Source organism: Perissodus microlepis, chromosome 5 (assembly GCF_051167445.1).
Source record: "Perissodus microlepis isolate ML-2025 ecotype Zambia chromosome 5, ASM5116744v1, whole genome shotgun sequence".
Lineage (NCBI taxonomy): Eukaryota > Metazoa > Chordata > Actinopteri > Cichliformes > Cichlidae > Perissodus > Perissodus microlepis.
The window spans coordinates 19646983-19666883 of NC_140465.1; the positions used below are offsets into that span (position 1 = coordinate 19646983).

General features: G+C 37.8%; 3 protein-coding genes across 6 annotated transcripts; all 3 read left to right on the forward strand.

The window, feature by feature from the left end:
* The first annotated feature begins 956 nt into the window (after positions 1–956).
* tusc2b (tumor suppressor 2, mitochondrial calcium regulator b) lies at positions 957–3576 on the forward strand. Its single transcript, XM_084928605.1, has 4 exons — positions 957–1126; positions 1739–1983; positions 2568–2688; positions 2785–3576. Exons 2-4 carry the CDS (start codon positions 1835–1837, stop codon positions 2848–2850), a joined length of 336 nt encoding a protein of 111 aa, XP_084784731.1. The 5' UTR covers positions 957–1126; positions 1739–1834; the 3' UTR covers positions 2851–3576.
* A 3293-nt stretch (positions 3577–6869) lies between these two features.
* Positions 6870–13127, forward strand: hyal2b (hyaluronidase 2b). 4 transcript variants are annotated; one of them, XM_084928603.1, is made up of 4 exons: positions 6870–7013; positions 8472–9455; positions 10431–10520; positions 10610–13127. In XM_084928603.1, the coding sequence occupies exons 2-4, from the start codon at positions 8502–8504 to the stop codon at positions 10997–10999; spliced, it is 1434 nt and encodes a 477-aa protein (XP_084784729.1). In that variant the 5' UTR covers positions 6870–7013; positions 8472–8501; the 3' UTR covers positions 11000–13127. The 4 variants fall into 4 exon arrangements, with proteins under 4 accessions (XP_084784729.1, XP_084784728.1, XP_084784727.1 ...); XM_084928602.1 differs by lacking the exon at positions 6870–7013 and adding an exon at positions 7720–8014; XM_084928601.1 differs by lacking the exon at positions 6870–7013 and adding an exon at positions 7721–8096.
* Positions 13128–14302: 1175 nt separating this feature from the next.
* On the forward strand, positions 14303–19838 carry abhd14a (abhydrolase domain containing 14A). The gene is made up of 5 exons (XM_084928606.1): positions 14303–14697; positions 15424–15704; positions 15861–15976; positions 17678–17913; positions 18227–19838. The coding sequence occupies exons 2-5, from the start codon at positions 15442–15444 to the stop codon at positions 18407–18409; spliced, it is 798 nt and encodes a 265-aa protein (XP_084784732.1). The 5' UTR covers positions 14303–14697; positions 15424–15441; the 3' UTR covers positions 18410–19838.
* The last annotated feature ends 63 nt before the right edge of the window (positions 19839–19901 follow it).

A 19901-nucleotide genomic window follows, 5' to 3' on the forward strand; every position in this document is an offset into this window, starting at 1 on the left:
TGGATATCTGCAACCCACTGGTGATCAGATATGCCCTACTTCTCACCCTGAGTACCAAGACCCACAGTGAGCTGTTCACTGTAGGTCACCGTTGCTGCCTCTACTTCTAGCATCTTCATTGTTACACTTGTCTCCCTCTCAGTCACATCCATAACATGCCATATCACAAAGCTCAAAACATCTGAAACTGCTTTCTTGAACATTACAACACTGGACCTTTGGCATGTGGTGTAACTGGATATTGAAATCATGGTTGAGCAGCTGACAAATCAGGAGCAACTGCGTGATGTTATCAACATGGTTCAAAATCTGAGGAATGTTTCTGGTGAATCAGTGCCATGAAAAATTAAGGCAGTTCTGAAGGCAAAGGGGAGTCCAGCCTGGTACTAATAAGGTGTATGTAGTAAAGTGTCCAATAACTGTATATGTGGCAAGGGGTGGCTATACTATTGGCTCATGAGCACGGGTGTCAAACATAAGACATGGGGGCCCAGCAAAGACTCCAATCTGTCCCAAAGTTTGGCTTTGGAAAATGCAGAGAACAGAAATTTTGGACTTTTAGTTTTATTTTCATAGGTTTTCCAGCTTTTCCTATTGATGAAGACCTCCATCTTGGTCATACTACACCAAAGTAATTCAGTTATAGATTTATGTAGTTTGGCACATTTACTTCTTATAGTTTAATCCCAAAGAATCGTGCTGATCTTTTTTTTTTCCATCTACTACAGCAGCATTTCTTTATTATGTAGAAAAAACAGAGAGGTGCTGTTGAATTAGCACTTTTTTTTTAATATTAAGCTATCTGAGGAATTAAATGTGTAGTTAAAATTCTATACACTTGAAAAAAGGGACAGTTTCACTAGTTTCGGCCCACATGAGATCAAAATGTACAAGTCACTAGTACTATTATATTCCTGTCCACGTGATGGCGTTAGCTCACCACAGCGTCTCTGCACCAAGCTTCAGAGGGAAAAGACAGAAGAAGAACGTGGCCGTCAGATAGCATAAACAACTTAGCGTAGCTTTGTGTGTTATGAGGTCTGTGCTTGTACAGAATTAGCGAGCCAGTAACATAAATTCATCAAAGAGAATTTCTTACCTACGAGCACACTGCTGCGCAATTTAGGTATGTGTTCCGCTAAGCTAAAGCGACGAGGAACAGCACGAACTGTTAAATCAGTCCATGCTAACCCATGGCGACGTCAGTAAACGTTATTTTGTTTAGGAACATGTTGACCTGGCTAATGCTAGTAATAAAGCTAATGGTGATGTTAGCAGACGGTACATAAAGTGGCATAAAAGCAGCTACGATTAGTGCAGCCGGGATAAGTTTCTCAGCACTGGTGACAAACTGATCTTGGTGTCGGGAAAGGCTTACTAGCTAACTGCTATGGCTTCAAAATGTTACCGAGTCTTCTACTAGACAGATAGAAGCAGATTTTCATGTTGCTGTGTTTGATTTAAACTCCATATCTAACCATTTGTAATTCGTGACACCGAAGCGTGACTGCGTGTGCGATTTTTGGCTGCTGTGTTATTCTAGCACCGTCATGCTTCTGGCCTACAGCAGAAAATGATCATAACTGAACTCAGTCCAGAATGGTCTTGTTTAAAGAAAAGTCAGGTCTCGGCCTTTCTTAAAGTAGCATTTTGTAAAAATGACTAAATAAATCAATACGTGCCATTATGTTTTGCCTGAAAGCAGCTAAAGCTACCCTTTATATGCCACTTTTCACAGGTGTCACACCCTGAAGGCACATTTCATCTTGTACAGTAACACTGTAGCACCACTGGCAGCCTCGGGACCCGAGAAAATAATGTGCTGCAGCTGAAGATGGGAGGTAGCGGCTCCAAATCCAAAGGATTTTGGCCTTTTTCTGGCTCAGGTAGTTCAGACGATCCAACCAAAGATGGAAATGAGCAGACACTGGCAAGAGTTCGAAGTTTCCCGGGTGCCACTCCTTTTGTCTTTACAAGAAGAAGGTAAATGTAATGTCGTCATACACCAAGACACTCATTTATGACATTGTTGTTGACTTGTGTCGTTTTTAATTAGCAGTCTGTGGGTTTTTGAGTAGACTGAGGTTCCAACTCAAAAGCAGTGCTCTTTTTATTCTCCACACTGTATTTAGACTGGACACAAGCAGACTTTTACAGACCTGTAGTGGTTTTAACTACCCTCTTACGCACCACTTTTATACTGAGCTGGTTGTTTGCTTTTCATTTTGTTTTGTTTTTTTTGTTTTTTTTCCCCTCACACTGTTAACCTTTTAAAACCAGCCGTTTAACCCACAGGAAGACACTGTTTCATTTTAGCCAACATTTCTTTCTTTCTTTCTTCTCTTTTTTGCACATCACACATGAATGGGAAGTGGCTTAAGGTGTATTCTGACACCTTAAGTCTGACATCTTAAAACCACACTTATGTGGATGTAGTGTTCTTTGTGGTACACAAATTAGAGTATGTGGACCAGATATATTTACACAATACGTGCGTAAGAAGCAAGCTAGCTTGTGTGTATTAAAAATAATTACTGTGCGCAAGTAATTTTGTGTCTTTGCTCCAGCTCAATGTTCTTTGATGAAGACGGTGACTTGGCCCATGAGTTCTACGAAGAGACGATTGTGACAAGAAATGGCCGTAAAAAAGCGAAGCTGAAGAAGATTCAGAAAAACCTCACACCTCAGGTGAGGAAATTAAAATTTTAAAGCAAGACTTTACACACTAACACCAGATCTCTGTAGCATGTGTCCAAATCGTTTTATTTTCTTGTATCCTCACAGGGAATTATAAAGCTGGACCATCCGTGCATCCATGTAGATTTCCCAGTTGTCATCTGTGAAGCCTGACAATGTCTGAGGAGCGTCTCGGACTAGCCACTGTGTCAACTCCGTCCTTCGGCTTCCACTGCAGATGGAAGCCCGAACCACCTTTCAAAATAACATGATCTCTTGATATATTTGATGCCCTTAAGTGGACAGGCTGATGCATTGTGTGCTGAGCCTCTGCATGTGATCTGTTTTTGGCTTGTGTGCAGTTAAGACACAAAATAGGTCACCAGTGGGGATCTAGAATGGTGCCAAGCTGGGGAAAATCAGTTTACAGATCTTGGTTTGTGTGCATGTAAGTGTGACTGTGTGCAGATTTGGGATGACACATGACTGAGGCCTGAATATTTAGCAGTAGATTGTCTTCTGGTTTGATTCATAAAACTCAAAGAGTTGAAGGAGAATGTAATGTTCTTCCCTCCAAAGGGGTCTGAGCAAGAGTTGAAAAGTTGCCAGTGCACACTTACGTTTTTTTGACATTATGACTCGCTTCATTATGCATGGAACAGGATCTACTTATGGGACAGCCCAATGAGTTGACAATCAGTGGCTCACAAACCCTTAATGTCACAATTTAATGTTGGAAGGACTGGCTTCAGTGACCTCAGAGCCACAAGATGTGCACCGCAGCAGTGAGTCTAATGACAGATCCTGTTGTTTTCTTTGCTGGTTTGACATACAATGTTTAACTTTTAATTTATTATAACTGTTTTTTAATTACAAAATAAAATGCTGAATTAAATCACATTCCTTTTCTGTATCCAAACTTTACAGATGAACATTTCAATGTACCGTAACTTCACATAATCATAGTTCATTATGAAATCTTCCAGTAAAAATCAGTATGAGCAGTGAAGACAAAAGAAGATTAACATGGACACTCATGTTAATCTTTTGTGCTTTTTTTGGCCCTAGACAGTCGTCGGGGTTTCTATATTAACAGTGATGGATAGATAACTACAGTTTAATTACACTGGGAAATTAAGATCTTCTAGCAAGGGGAGGGGGTTAAAGCCCCTGCCATATATGGTAACCACATCTGACATTTGTAATGTGGTTAGCTCTTGGAATTTAGACCTGCATGGGAATGGCATCCACTAATCTTGGAAACTATTCAGGTGCCTTCTGGGAATGTGGAGTCATGACTATAAAGCCATCAGTCTGGCCCCGGTGGACATAATAGTTTTAATACAAGTAATCACATTAAATTATGTTATTAAAAGTTTTAAAATATTTCAAGTTTCGAGGATTGGATTGGAGTACTTTTAAGTTTTCAGTAGTTTGACTTGCTAAGGCTTTGCTATCCTGTTTGAATTTGACTTCAGTAAAAGAGTCAATTATTTAAAGAAAGATGAACTTTTATATAACTCTCAAAGCTCATAGAAACTATTTGCCAAATAATCCTTTATATAACAGGCAGTTGAATCTTTTTACAGAGTTTTTAAACACTGGAGTGAGCTGAAGGTGGATGTGTATTTGAAATGTCGCTCATGACCTCCACCTGCAACGAAATTAGGCACTTGTAGAGGAAATTGCGATGGCAAACCAGCACTTGGAAGTAAAGCGTGTATAAGAGCATCTGCTAATGAGTTATGGATGAAGTTAAGACAGAAGTAAAGACTATCAATGCAGTCACCATGGGAAAGGGTTTTTTGACAAAGCTGTCTAATATTGCTCTTCTTAGAGGATAAAGAGTTGAGTGCCAAAACCACTACACTTTATTGCTTTTATGAAGTATCTCTGCTGCAGTCTTTGGGCTTTCCCCCTGCCCCCTCTGTGGGTACGTACTGTTTTCAGTCTGGTGAAGACATGCCATGTTATTACTTTTTTGTTGTTTGTTTTCTCACAGCTGAACAAATATAAAAGGCCACGAGGTGAATTGCAGTCTCAGGATTAATGAAATTGACTCAGCAAACCACATATCCTCTGGTTTTGCTGACAGGTCACATGACATTTTAAGCCATGCAGTAATGTCAATATATTATTTTGTCTTTTTAAAGGAGTATTTAAATTATTCCACCTTCTAATAGATATATCTGACAGCTTTTTCTTAAGGTGTAAGTAATAGCACAATTGGGTTATAAAGGTCAAGAATGAAAATATGTGCTTTGTTGTTATAAGCATGTTGATGAGTTTTTCTATAGAAAACTCTTTTCAAAGGAAAGAGAGTCGATAACTCAGATTGTGGAAAATAACTGGGTGGATTCTGATTAAGTGGAAAATGTGCACCTCAGTCTAGTTTACATTTCATTTGTTATTGCTGAAAACCTGACACGATAACAATCAGAGGTCACAAGCGGCAAAGTGTTACATGTTACTTGGAGTTTCTGGTGGACACATTAAAAAATGCTCATTTGGAATATTACATTTTGTGTTTAAAGGAAGAAAAAGAAAAACACAGTTTCAACAATGTTCTTATCAAGATGTGTGGAAAGAGGCACCGAATGCAACGGGAAACAGTCTGACAAGGGCAAAAAAACGAGGACAGGACTATTTTTATATTCTGCGGACTGATGAGCGACATGACACGAGGCACAAAAAAGACAGGTGGAAGTAATAAATGCTACAAGACAGGAAGACTTAAACATGACACAGACAGAGTGGAAGACGGAAGGAACAAGCCCAGTGATGAGAAGGAGAAACAATACCAGCAAAATAATAAGATCAAAACAGGGACCAGAAACTCTGTAAAGTGTAAAGTAAAAAAGTAAAACTCAAAAGCTTTAACAAAAAAAACCCAACTTTTACATTATTTTATACTTTTAAATACATCAACTTTAAATGCAGCAAATATCCTATTAACCAAATGTATTTAAGACTAGCTGTGCTTTAGAACGATGCTAATGGGGTTCCTACCAAATACATAAACAAACATATTATTTAAAAAATTACAGTTTTATCTTTAGTCTTCTGACTGATAAAGAAAGGAGAGGTAGAGTTTACTAGACACATAGCTAATATTAAATAAACAAATCAACAGAATAAACAGTTTAATAAATTTTAAACTGAATTTATGCATATATGTGTGTGTGTGTTCAACAAAAAAGGCTCTAATTTCCACTTCTACATATTGCAATGCTAAAAAAATCTTAGAGCTCTAGACTAAATGTTTATTTGGATTCATAATGGATGGTGGGTGCTGTCACTTTGTTCCTGCTCAGGCTCCTCGAAAGCTGCTGTCTTTCTCTGAGCTCTCACCTTCGTGCTCTAGCGTCTGGCCCTTCTCCACCTCCTCCCCTGATACTTATACATCTGACTCCCCTTCTACAATTTTGAGTACAATCCTTTCTGTCTCACTCAGCATTCTGCTTCCTGAAGTATGGGCGTAGGTTGAAAACGGGACTCCTGCTGTCCGCTACAAAGAACACCAAGTGAAAGATTTATTTCAGTACTAAGTTGATGTTAATAATCTCATATTTAAGATAGAAGAACATTTTTAGCAACACAAAGATAATATCTGCAAAGACATCAGTTAATTTCCTTTGTTGCTATAAAAAGTGGAAGCTGCAATGCTGGTCACTTTGAAGAAAGTCAGTGTTGTATGTTGGTCAAATCACTGCAAAGGTCTCAGACTCCTGTTTCTCACAGAGGAGACTGAAAACTATGTTCAGATGCAGCCTAGCAGGAACCCACCACTTACAGTAATCTGATTTAATTAGCTGAAAGGGAGCAGTCTGTGTGTCTCCAAGTGTCACAGTAAGTATTAAATTACTGTGATATTACTTACCATGATCCTGACAACATATATTAGGATCCTCACACTGGATTATGTATTGTTTTGCAAAACCCAATGTGTTTGTGTGAATGTGGCCTACCCATGTAAAATTTACACTTGATTTATGTAAGACCCAGCAGGCAGAAATCCTGTCACACCACTGAGTTTTAGTGATGAAAGTAGCTTCCTATATTAACAACCACGCTTTAAAATTAAGACCAGGTAAGAATATAAAGTGAGGGGTTTGCACTTGCGTGTGCAACTTAGTGGTTAAGAGGTGGGGTTTCCTGGACATTTAAATAGCAATGAACAACTGTTTTTGTATCCTCTGTTAGACAGATCTCTTAGGAGAACTTTCTAGACTCTTGGCACAGAGCACAAGGACTGAGCTGTATTTATTTTTAACAAGTGGACAGCTTGATTGATCCACTTTCATTTGGAGATTATAAAGTAAAAGAAAAGACTGCTGGTAAGACACATAATTACTACTCTTTTAAAAAATGACAGTTTTAAAAAGAAATTGAAGGTATTCACAGCAGTGGCATACCACTTTTTAGTGTTTAAAAAAATGTTTAAAAAATATCTTGAGATGTATAACTGATGCTATCAATTATATTTTAATGCAGGGGACCACTGCACATGAGAGTTTTTCTCGCTCTACACTGCCTAACAATTCAAATCAACCTCACTGTAAAGGTGACAAACTAAGCCTATAAACCTGAGAGGTCACCATTTCCAAAATTTAGTGTGATCTGCAGGTCATTTAAGCTAGTTGATGAAAATGCATCAATCATCTATAGTGCATATCGATTTAAATACACTATATCATGGATACTAGACTTTTTTAGGAAAAAACTTTCGTATAGTTAATATTTTTTAGTTTGCATTTATTAAGCTCTTGTTTAAACAAAAGGAAGCAAAATAACCTTTCCATTCCACTTCCGAGTGCTGCAGTTCATCCATTCAGGTTAGGGTGATAATCAGATCTAAATCAGGAGCAAAACACTAGATTTTAATCTAAGATTCGCTTTTATCAGTGAAACTTCCTTGAGGGCAGAACTCGAAAAACAGGCTAACTTGATATTAATTCACGAGGAGGGGGGTAGGTTTTACTGCTATGTACATTTACCCTCAAATTCAAGCCATATGAAGCTGTGATCATGGTGAAATATTTTATTCTGTAAAGTAATGTAAAATGATAGAAACACTGTTGGGAAGATAAACGGGAAAACGCGGATAAAATACGTCTTTCAATAACTGAACACCCCCCTACTCAGGAAGTAAATGCAGTGAACTGTTGTTGCTCAACTCACCACTCCTGCCATGGTCTGGGAGAATTGATTAATTAGTAGTCATCGATATGCATAGAAAAAAGTGAGGTTATTCCTCACATGGCAGGGCAGTGGAAAATAACTTACCCGACGATTACATGAATGGAATAAACTTAACTTTTCGGCTTCAGCGGAACAGGTTAGAATGGACACGAAGAAGACAGCCGTTAGCTAACTTAGCACGGTAGTCCGTTTCAATGAAACTTTGAGCTAACGGCGAGGTAACGTTCGGTAATGTATTTTTTTTAAGTATATATGTATATATGTATATATATATTAACATTACATTTTTTACCAGTAGCCTATTTAGCTATCCTCCCACAACTATTTTCAAAGTAAGTAAAAGTAGTTTTAATTTCCTTCCTGAAGAATAGAGGAAGTTTTTTTTGTATTACTTTATTTGGTATTATTTGGAAATACAAATGAGTAATGAGGTAATAATGTAGTAATAGCTCACAGAAACCTTCGTGAGCAAAGCTCGCAAGCAAAGCTCGCTTGCTTTTCTTGCGAACGATTTCCATATCTATATATCTAAGATTTGAACTATTTCGTTTAGGTTTTGGCTGAATTTAACAAAACTGCTTTGTCTTTTACAGACAAAGAGGGGTGAAGGGTGAGCTGTAACCATGGAGGCTGCATTTCACCCTTTCTTCACCACAACTGGCCAGCTGCCCTGGTTGCTTCTGACTGTGTTTACATCGTGGACAGCCTTTTGTTCTGCAGATATAAAGCAGACAAGAAGGCCATTATATACCCAGAAGCCAGTTCTTCTTGCCTGGAATGCCCCAACACAGGAGTGTGAACCACGACATAGAGTAACTTTATCTTTGAGCCAGTTTGACATTGTAGCAACCCCCAATGAGGGCTTTGTGGGGCAAAACCTTACAATCTTCTATAAGGAACGTCTTGGGTTGTATCCCTATTATAAGCATGATGGCAGTGCGGTGAATAGAGGCCTTCCACAGCTTGTCAGCCTCACTGAGCACTCAAAAAAGATGCCTGAAGGCCTTAAAAAATACATAAAAGTGCCAGGGGCAAAAGGTTTGGCTGTTATTGACTGGGAGGAGTGGCGCCCTATATGGGTCAGAAATTGGGATGCTAAACTTATCTATCGAAATAAATCCTGTGCAATGATAGCCAAAAAGAACCCTACATGGACCTCAAAACAAGTGGAGAAAGTTGCAGAACAAGAATTTGAGCTATCGGCTCAAAGATTCATGCAGGAGACTTTGAAACTGGCCAAGAATATGAGGCCCAATCAGCTGTGGGGCTTCTACCTGTTTCCAGATTGTTACAACCATGACTACAACAAGAATGGTCTGCAAAACTACACAGGCCACTGTCCTTCAGTGGAGGTGGACCGCAATAATCATCTCAACTGGTTGTGGATGGAATGTACAGCACTTTTCCCGTCAGTATACATGGAACCTGTGCTACGCTCAACAAGCCAAGGGCGCCTTTTTGTCCGGAACAGGGTGAAGGAGGCAATGCGCCTGGCATCTGTTGGGGATGGATTAGCACGTCCTGTTTATGTTTACACCCGACCTACCTATATCAGTCAAACGACTCTCCTAACTGAGGTTAGTTGGCTAGAACAGCATTTTATACTAGACGATTACACTTTGATCAATACAAGTGTGATTTAATTTAGATCATCATCATTATTATTATATTTACATTATGCAACAACACACAAGCAAACAAAGCCAACATTAGCCTAAATTTGATGAACATAAATATACTTTTTAAAAAATAAAACTATACCATCTATTTCTGCCGGAGACACACCAATTTGTTGTCCTTCAGCACAAACATCTTCAGGTTCTCAATTTTAATGTTTTGGTGGAGTTATTATCCAAATGTCCTGCATTCTGAGAAATAAGAACAGAAAAACTAGACAAAGATTCCAAATACCTAATTATAAAAGCATAGATTTTTTTTCTATAGCATTCATTTGTTCTTTTGAGTGATGTTCAAATCACTACCCAATTCTTTTTTTTTAATCCTGTATAGCAGTCCAGGAAGGTGAGTGGATTTCCAGTTTTTAAACATCACTTTTTAAACTACAGTAGTAGAAAAGGCATATGTAATATGTACAACTCAGTGGACATATTACTGTATCCTGTAACTTGAAAAATCCAGATGGTAAGTCTATTTAATTTTGTGCCATAAACAAACCACACCTAAAGACAGATCTTACAGTTATTTCCTAACAAACAGCCAGGGGTCATTGTTTGATTCTATTTGATTCTTTAAGACAGGTCAGGTTAGGTGTGCAGAGATATAGAGTATTAAATGTAGACTATTGTAAGCATTTTATTCTGCTAGAGTAGGAAACTGACTCCTGCATCTAACTTATTTGACTGATTTACTTTAAAATTAAATCAGTATCTATAGTCACTTACACCTTCCATATACAGCTGTTAGGAAATCTCATTCAACTGGCAACTAGACATTAGTACTGGATATAAAATGTGTGTATATTTGACTGTCCTACTAAAACACAGGTTACTGTATGATTTCACTGAACAGCCCTGAACTGTTTTTTTTTTTAGACAGATTTGGTCTCCACAATCGGTGAGAGTGTTGCACTTGGAGCTGCAGGTGTAATCTTCTGGGGCGATACCTCTCATGCAAGCAGCAGTGTAAGAACAGTATTTTCTATGCTTCTTTGATGCTGAACTGCTTGGTGATTAGTGGCAAGTCAAGTTAACGTTTCTTTTTTGTCTTCCAGGCCAACTGCTCAACCCTAAATGATTATCTTAAGGGACCGCTGGGTCGGTACCTGCTCAATGTGTCCACAGCAGCAGAGCACTGCAGTCGTGTGCTATGTAATTTCAGCGGCCGCTGTCTTCGCAGAATATCGGACAGCGATATATATCTGCATCTCAGCCCTTCAACACACAAGATAACTAGTCAGAGTGGCCAGCTCAAGGTTACAGGAATGCTCAGCCAAACTGAGAAGACTTTTTTCCGCAAGCACTTCCAGTGCCAGTGCTACAGTGGGTACAGGGGTGATGACTGTACTTTGAAAGAAAAAGAGCCCAATAGAGCCTCCTCTGTATTAGGGACTTGGCCTCTTTGCCTTTTACTTCCGCTCGGACTCCTTACTCTTCTGCATTGAGGAAACAGAGACTAACTATTTACTGTTTCAGCGAGCCTAGAAGTGGACAGTTTAGACTTTTATGCATAAATATGGAAATTATATTGATGCATTGACAATACCAAGTAATCTGAGACCTCCCCAAGCTGTTTTTGTCCTGGCATGCAGACCGATGGAACATAAATATCTGTGGGTAGCAAGTTGCAGCAACAACTTGCTGTCAGTCTGCCCCAGGGCAGCTGTAGCTTGCATCCACCAGTGTGTGAACGTGAGAGTGAATGAATAGTGGAATTGTAAAGCGCTTTGGGTGCCTAGAAAAGCGCTATATAAATGCAATCCATCATTATAACAATGGGCTGAAATGAATGTCCTACCACCAACATTACCTTGTAGAAAATCATGTCTAAAATCAGTCTTTTCTCAGAGTAATCACCAGATAAATGGATGTTGAGTAGCTTTACAGGACCTTAGTGTAAATGTTTTACTGTCTCCACAGTGAAGAGAAGCCAAAGATATCTATTTTTGAAAGCTTTTTTTTATGATTGGTGTAACATCAGAACAACAACACATGGCTTAAAGTAGAAAACGTGGATAAAAGGGAACAGACGCACACATATTTACAGGTTATTGGTGCCTCATGGCAAAACAGACACTACATTATAATAGTATGAATATCGAGCTCTTAAGTGTCTTATAAATGAAATACAAGCCAGTCTTAAATCTCTTTTGTATTTTTTTGCTTAGAAAAACATCAAGGATGGACCTGCTCGTTTTCAGTTCAATAGTGTGCCTTAACAGGGCTGAAACCGGCTCTCTTTTGCAGTTGCAGTCTTTATGTCCTTGCTTTATATTGATATAAACTCCATCATGTCTAACAATTTTATTATAACCTAACAGTGCAGAGCAAATACATACATGTTACAAGGTATCCATCAACTTAAATGGATATCACTGTGAAAACAGGTCATAAAACATTAGGAAATATATCAGACTGGCAATTTAAACACAACTTGACACTATAACTGACTGTAGTTTACACATTTGCCCAACAAGCCAAATAGCCCCCAGTTTGATTCTGGGAAGACAAAACAGATCCCTTTAGGGTTTCATCAGGAAAGGCATCCGGTATAAAAAATCTACCAAGTCAAACATGTGGAGCTAACGGCTGTGGCGACCCCTGAAAGCAGGGAGCAGCTAAAAGTTCAATATAACTGATTATAGCTGATTTCAGCTTGTGTCTGATGTACTGGAATAGGCTATATGTTCGCTCCATTCATAACCAAATGTACAGGATTGCTTTGATTAGCCTACTGAAAAAAAAAAAGTTGTGTCAAGGATCTTGCCAGTGATACTGTGTGAACAGCAATTACTGTAGGTGCAAGTTCAGAATTGTTTGTTCCCAATATAGCTGAGCAGTTGCATGTTTTATACAGTAGGTACTAGTTTCAGTAGCTAAAATGAGTTATGAAAGAAGCCAGCAGGTGGTTTTTCACAAACACGGTAGTCTCAGAATTGCACAGCTGGTGTTGAATTGTGATGTTATATGTACTTATATTGCATAGGTCTTCAAGTTCTGCACTTTACTTTCATGCAGAGTTGGACTGGGTGTCATTACATGTCGTGAGGGACGAAACTGAGTGAATACTGTCAGTGCATGACAGTGCTATAGTGGCTTTTCACGTGTAATGTGTCACATTGGAAATACTCTGTTTCACTGTGAATCTTGCTGAAAATCAAAGGGTTGCCTCAATGGTTGTTATATCTCTCTCCATCAGCTTTCATCTTATTTTTTTAAGAAGTATCCAAAAAATTTTAAGTCTTTTTTTAAATAATAAACATGATATTCTTTTACAGCAAATGTTTCTCAACATATTATTTCAAATAGTATGCAAAAAGCACAAAAAGAAAGATCTTGCACAGTAAAACTTGATTAGAACGAGAACAAGAAGAAAGTTTTTAACTATTTAAAGCAGATTTTGTGATTCTGTGATCAGTAATTATGTTCAATATTAAGATAAATAATGTAACTGAAATGTACTGGTTATTGTTTCAAAGCAAATTAACAAAATCAAAGTGTTCTGTATTTAAAACATTTCATATTCGTCTTTTGCATTAGAGAATTACATTATTAAAATTTCTTTATATATGATTTGTTTGTCTGTTATTTCCTTACTCTTAGCAGAAAGGAGGTTCTGTTTTGTCAGGGAGATTCTGAGCACAAAGTCATATGAAAAAGAGCTTTTAGAGCTACCTTTAGCAGCAGTCACTTGAAGTAAGCATTTTCTGTGTTCTGTGTGACTTTAACAGTTTGTCACATCATTGAGGAATTTTGGGAAACTTTTCTTTACATGGTTGCTTCAGTTCATAGCTTCATTTACGGGCAGCACTCTTAAGGTCTCACAACAGCATTTCAATCAGATTGAGGTTCATGGTTGACTCAATGTTTGGATTAATGCCGTTTATTATAGTCAGGTCCTGTGGCACCAAAACAAACCCAAATCATCACCCCTCCACCACTGTGCTTTAATTCATATAAGAACACAAGTTAATTCTTAATATGGGATATTTTTTAACAGAAATGACAAGTTCTGGTTGTGCATGAAATACCTTTTTTTAGGACAGCCTATCACAATTGGCTTGCGGTTCAAATACATTTAAAAAAAATGTCATAAAGATTTAAAGAGTTAAGTTTGATGTGAGATAGTACTAAAAGTATGGTCTTGGGTTTGGGGGTGTCCAGGTAGACATTTGAATTACATTTCAGAGATATGACTTTGGTTTATGGTTTCATCTTCTTCTTTTTTTAATTTTATAATGCTATTTTTTTTTCTATTTTATTTTTTTGCTATGTTTTTATCCTGTTTTATTTTTACTTTATTTAACTTGAGATGTTTTACCTTATAACATCATCTTAATATATTATAGTATTTATTTTATTTTTTTACTTATTTAATATTGAAAAAATATTATTGTAAAAATTTTACTTGAGATATTTGTTTTGTCATATTGTGTTTTATTTTATTGGAAAAAATACTGTACTTATATGCCAGTCTATCTTGTTATAGGTTGTTTTATACAGCGTCTGGGATAAATGGCGTGTACTGTATTTTACTTTAAAGCTTAACATTCTTTTGAGCACTCAGTTACACTTTACATTTATTATTATTTTGTTTTATTTTATTTTTATTTCTGTAAGCTTTGTTATGTTCATTTTCTAAAAGTAAACCAAGTATCCAAAACCTTTAAAAAACAAAAATAATTCACTTCTTCGCTTTCGGGAAAGAAACTTTTAACGGGAAGTGCCGTTGAGAATAGTGTTGTGTGCAGCTCTTAAAGTGCTCCGACGAGAAAAAGTCGGTTTAAAGTCGTGGTAGATTTAATTTATATCGGACAAAAATTCTTTATAATGCGTTTGCGCTACTGTCTTTCTCGTCTGTTGGTTAATATCTAGTCTACTTTGAGTTTATCGGCAACCACTCGTTCATTGACCGGGTAATTGGTTTTACTTTGTTAGAAGAATAAAGATGTGCAGCTGTCTTTAAGTACAATTTCTCCTCTCACTTTGAAAAGCTAAATTAGCCATCCAAACGAGCAGCGAACCGAAGCCTTTCAGCAACATTTCCCATCACTGGCAACCAGCAACGCCGAGGACGATGACGATAGAGAAGAAAGCCTCGCCCCTCCGTCACTGAACGTGTTTAATTACCTCCTCTGTGTCGGTATGTTGCTGCATAATGCAGGTCGTCTCCCGCTGCGTCCCATTGTGCGGGTTTAGCTAGTACCGGAGCAATACAATTAGCTGGTGCTAGCTGTCATTTTTATTTGGCTCGATTATATTGGTCGTCTTACTGTTTTGCACTGCAGCACCAAACAATTGGAGTCACTAATCCTGGCTGTATCTAGGTTTCTTTGTTCATTTGTTCATTCTGTTACCTTGCAAATCCACCCGTCCCCAAACATTTTTGTCCAATGGACATTTATTAAGCACCTTTAGAGTGAACAGTGTCTCATGCGGGGTGTGCAAGGATTATTCATTTTCAGTCTGTCTCAGCTTGCATTTAGATGATTGTTTCCAAAGGATCTCACCTTCAATCTTTTAAGGAAAACCAATTCACTTCTAAATGTTAATGTCCACCTAATTAAGTGAAGAACTGCCAAGCAACAAACACTTTTTTGGTAGCTTTACATTAAAAATGTTACCAGTCAGCTCTATTTATTATATGTGAAGATGAAAATCAGCTGTGTTTATCAGCAATGTGACAGTAAATACTTTAACAATACAGGTGAAGTTTGCAATTTGTAACCACATATTGTGCAAGTAAAACCACAGGTTTGCGTACTAGTCCTTTCATCCATTTATACAGTGCCAGACGAATAGCACTATTGTGTGAACCGGAATAATATGAAGGGCTTTCAAACAATTTACTGTTTACTGCTTTCTCTAGATCTTCCATCTCGAGGAAATGAATTTCTTGCGTAATCGTCTCGTTGTTCTGGGCCTGGTATTGTTGGCCACGTTACTGCTCTACCTTCTGCTGCCATCCATTCGCCAGGGCAGCATGGAGCCATCCCTGGAAGCTCAAAAAATGGGGCTAATGGCCACCCCTCCTCTTCCACTTCCAACTATCAATGTGTCTATTCGCACCGGACAGCTGCCCGGAGACCCCCCGCTGTTCTTCCGAGAAGCTTTACCAGTGGATGGAGCTGGACGGCAGATACTGCCAAGGTGAGCTTATCTGAGGACATAGCATGCATTCCAGTTTTAATTAATAGCAAACCAATTTACAAAATTAGTTAATAAACCAGATGGCGATGGTGATTATCACAGGATTGGTTTGTGTCTGCTCTAAATCCCGGTTAACACAGTTATGTGTTTGTGCAGGCTGCAAATTGTCTTATTGCATGGTCAGGCCTTCACATCCAAAACCTGGGAAGAACTTGGTACCATGGCCCTGCTGGCAACTAATGGATATCAGGCCTTGGCGATGGACCTACCAGGTAGAACTTAAGTTGAATCAAACGTCACAAGCACTAAGAATAGTGTCACTAGTGATGATCATCTTGCTTATTACAAGTATTTGCTATCGGAAACAGTATATTAGTTACAAAATAATTACTTAAGTTTAATTATACAGTAAAACAATAAAACAAAGTTTGCACACTATTGGCCGTTCCTCAGTTATATGAAAACAAAATTATATTCACAATGAGAATTGAGTCAGTAAGTTTTATTAATGTATTGAGTTTATGAGAAGAGTTGACTGACAGCATACATTTAAAGTAAAAAGTAGGCTACAGCAGTTTTCTCATGCACATTTTTGTAGTTATTCAATAGTGCAGTTGGTTTAGCAACCTCCGGTTTCATGAGTTAATAGCGCACTCTTGTGGTTAAAAATATTTTTACCTGCATTGTATGATTGCAGACCTTGAAGCTCACTTCAGTCTAGTTTATCATACTCTTGCCAGCCGATATATGAGCACAGATGTATGATTACGTATGTTATATGGATTGTTGGTACTCACTTTGTGATTAAGTACATCATCCTTTGGGAAAAGGGCTTAAATCTGGGTTGATGTAAGCAGGACAAGCCTTACTTGAAATTTGATGTTTGCATGTAGTTTCCAACTCTGCTCCAAATCAAGGTGAACTGAGCAACCAGATTAACTAGAAACACCTAAAACGACAAAAGGGAATGCTGGAAAACACTTTAAAATCCCACTCTGCACAAATTCCTGAATGATTGCTTTGTTTACAATGGACATGTATTAAAGCTGATTCACATTTTTGCGCTTAGAAGTTCTCTCGGAAAACTGCTGTGGAAACTCTTTAGTTTGAAAATATTATCTCACTGAGTGAGTTATTTCATACGAGAAGTGAGGAAGAGCACAAATGTAAATGAAGGAGGCTAACCTGGAGGTTTATTTATTTTTGTAACCAGTTATCTTGTAAAGTGTTTTAGATGTGGTTTGAAAAAGAAAAGACCTAACCCCTGATACAAACCAGACTTTAATATATACATGTATACCTGACACCATTAGGAAAAGTAAAGAGAAACTTTAGCTTGTTGGTTCGGTGAACCACCAGCACACCTCACTCCAACAGGCTCTCCTGCACACAGTCCTCAATAATAAACTACTCTACAATACCGAACATTACGGCTAACGTCTCAGTTTTCCCATTTCAGTCCAGCTAGCCAGCAATGAATAACCAGTTACTGCTTAAGAGACAGAGTGAATGACAACAGTATATCTTTGATTTTTTTTTTTGATTTTTTTTGTATTTTATTATTGTTTTTTATGTATTTTGTATTTTTTTGTATTTTATTATTAACATAAAACTCCTTTATCAGCCAGGGGCAGCACAAAAGGGATTCCTTAGACTACATTTTAGTTTTTTTCCCTTTGTTTTCCACCTTGTTATCAGTTCTCTAAACTAGTTAGCGGACACAAACTAATGTCAGTCGATTAGCAATAACCAACCAACCCGGTGATGTCACATTCTGTACTCTCACAAGATGGTGCTACGCATGCTCGAAGAATTGTAACTTTAAATACTTAAAAAAAAAAAATTTAGCTTAAACCTGTGAGAGTTTCTTGCACTAGGTATAAATTAGCTTTAATATATGTAGCGTAGTGTTGTAGTGTTATCTATTTAAGTTTATTTAAATTATATCCCCCTTCTTTTATATATATTTTAAGGATATGGAAAATCACCAGACTCGGAGTCTCTGAAGACTGACCAAAGTCGAGTGGATCTCCTTTCAAGGTTCATGGAGTCTTTGGGGGTGAGGGCAGCTGTGCTTTTGAGCCCATCGATGAGTGGACATTACTCCCTCCCCTTTCTCATGAAGAACAGTGCTCAGCTACACGGTTTTATCCCTATAGCACCAGTTGGGACCCGGAGTTACTCTGCACAGCAGTACCAAAATATTCAGGTGAGAGAGGCATAAATAATGATGCGATCTCTGAATACAATGACTATAAATACTTACTGTATTATAGACGCGCACCAGATAAGAAGTTCGCTCCGGGACGTCGGGCTAGCGATTTTGTGAGCCCTGATGTGTGTGTGTGTGTGTGTGTGTGTGTGTGTAATAGATATATAAGATTCTCTCAAAACTTGTTTCAGCATATTTACCCCACAATTGAGGCAGAAAACTTGCTCTTTGTTGAGACTGTTGTGAGTATTTTTTATGTTGTAGGATGGGTGTCTTCCTCTTTGACTTCTTAGTCCTGTGTCCTTTTCAGACTCCCACTCTGATTGTGTTTGGAGCACAGGACACAAATCTGGGTGCCCAGTCCCACAAGAACCTCATACAACTCCCAAATCACTTCGTGCTGAAGCTGGAAGGAGCACGCCATGCCTGCTATATTGACAAAACCAGAGAATTTCACCAAGGATTGATTGAATTCCTCAGCAAACTGAAATGAGTGGCAGAATACCTGGGTTGGGATGGAATAGTCATTTTTTCTTTGAATGTAGTGACCTGGAAGTATAATAGGAGCTGATTGAAATCTCTACATACTAAGGAAAGTGCTTCAGTGCTTCCTTTTTTAACTCCTTTAGCATAGGATACACTGGACCATGGTTTGTGAAAGGGCAGTAGGTAAAGCCAACCCACAGTTCAAAGCGACACACCATCCAATTTTTCATGAAAATATAACTGAAAAATCATGCAGGTAAATGGTTCCATTTCAATCCAGCTCCAGTAGTTTCCATGTTATGCCATAACCTGCTGATATGTTTTAAACCATCAGTGACAGGCTATGATAAACCTACAGGCGACGTATGAACACTAGGCTGCTGTAACAAAATTAGCTTTTATGATGTTGTTTCTCTCTGTAAAGAATTTAGATTTATTTAAAAAATATATATGAAGAAAGACATGACCTATATTAAAAATGATGATCAAAGTAAATCTAAGGTTTAGCCTTTAAGATTATCATTATCCAATTTTAGTGTAGGCACAGGAAGCCTACATGAAACATTAAAGTTTCACAGCAGGTGCTCATCAGCAGCATCTGCTGTAACATTATTGATTAGTCTAACATAAACGCAGTCGAGCCCTCCCCCACATCTTTCTTTTACTTCATGGCTTTTTCCACTGAAGTCAAGAAATAGTGATTAGGAAAAGACAAGAAGATGTTTTTTTCTGACTGTAGTGACTTAAATCAGCAGAATTCTTATTTCTTGTAGAGAAAAAAAACTTTGACAAGGGAACAGCTGTTATAGGGGATGAGGTGGGGTGTCCGCCCTGGACAGGTCAACACTCTGTGGTTTGGAAAATAGTGTTTAAAATTTTACATTTAACAATGTAGTATTTCAGATGTCACGAATGCATTATTTTTCAGTTCCTTTGCCGCCTAAAAATACAAGACTAATTCAGCTTATCTTGCTAAAAAAACAAAAAAACAGAGACTTGTATAGTGGTGAGTTTTGATTCTTGTTTTTCTCATCGCCTGTTGCATGTAAAAAATATTTAATGTGGTTTGAGTGACTGTTACCATTTTTGTGGGTGACATGTAGGTTACTGTAAATAAGCAAATGTTGCTTCCACCTGTATTTGAAAGCTTCTGTTAGTTTCACATTTAACAAACAGCATTTCTATAAATATCTGGTACCCATTCTGGCTCCCATTAAACACAAGCTGTGCTAAACAAAAATAAACACACTTGATGCTCAAAGTAATGGAGTTTAAAAAACAGTAAAAGAAAGTGTTAACAATGTAAAAATAATTTAAAAACCAACTCTTGTATTATATAATATTGAAGTTGTATGTAATATATTTTCAATGAGTTTGGACAATCATGGAAAAAGGAAAATACGTGCACTGCTTAAAATAAAGGCAAAAAAAATCTGTGCTTTGTGTATTTCATTCAACATGCTGCCATGTTAAGAAGGAACAAACCTTAAGCTTAACCT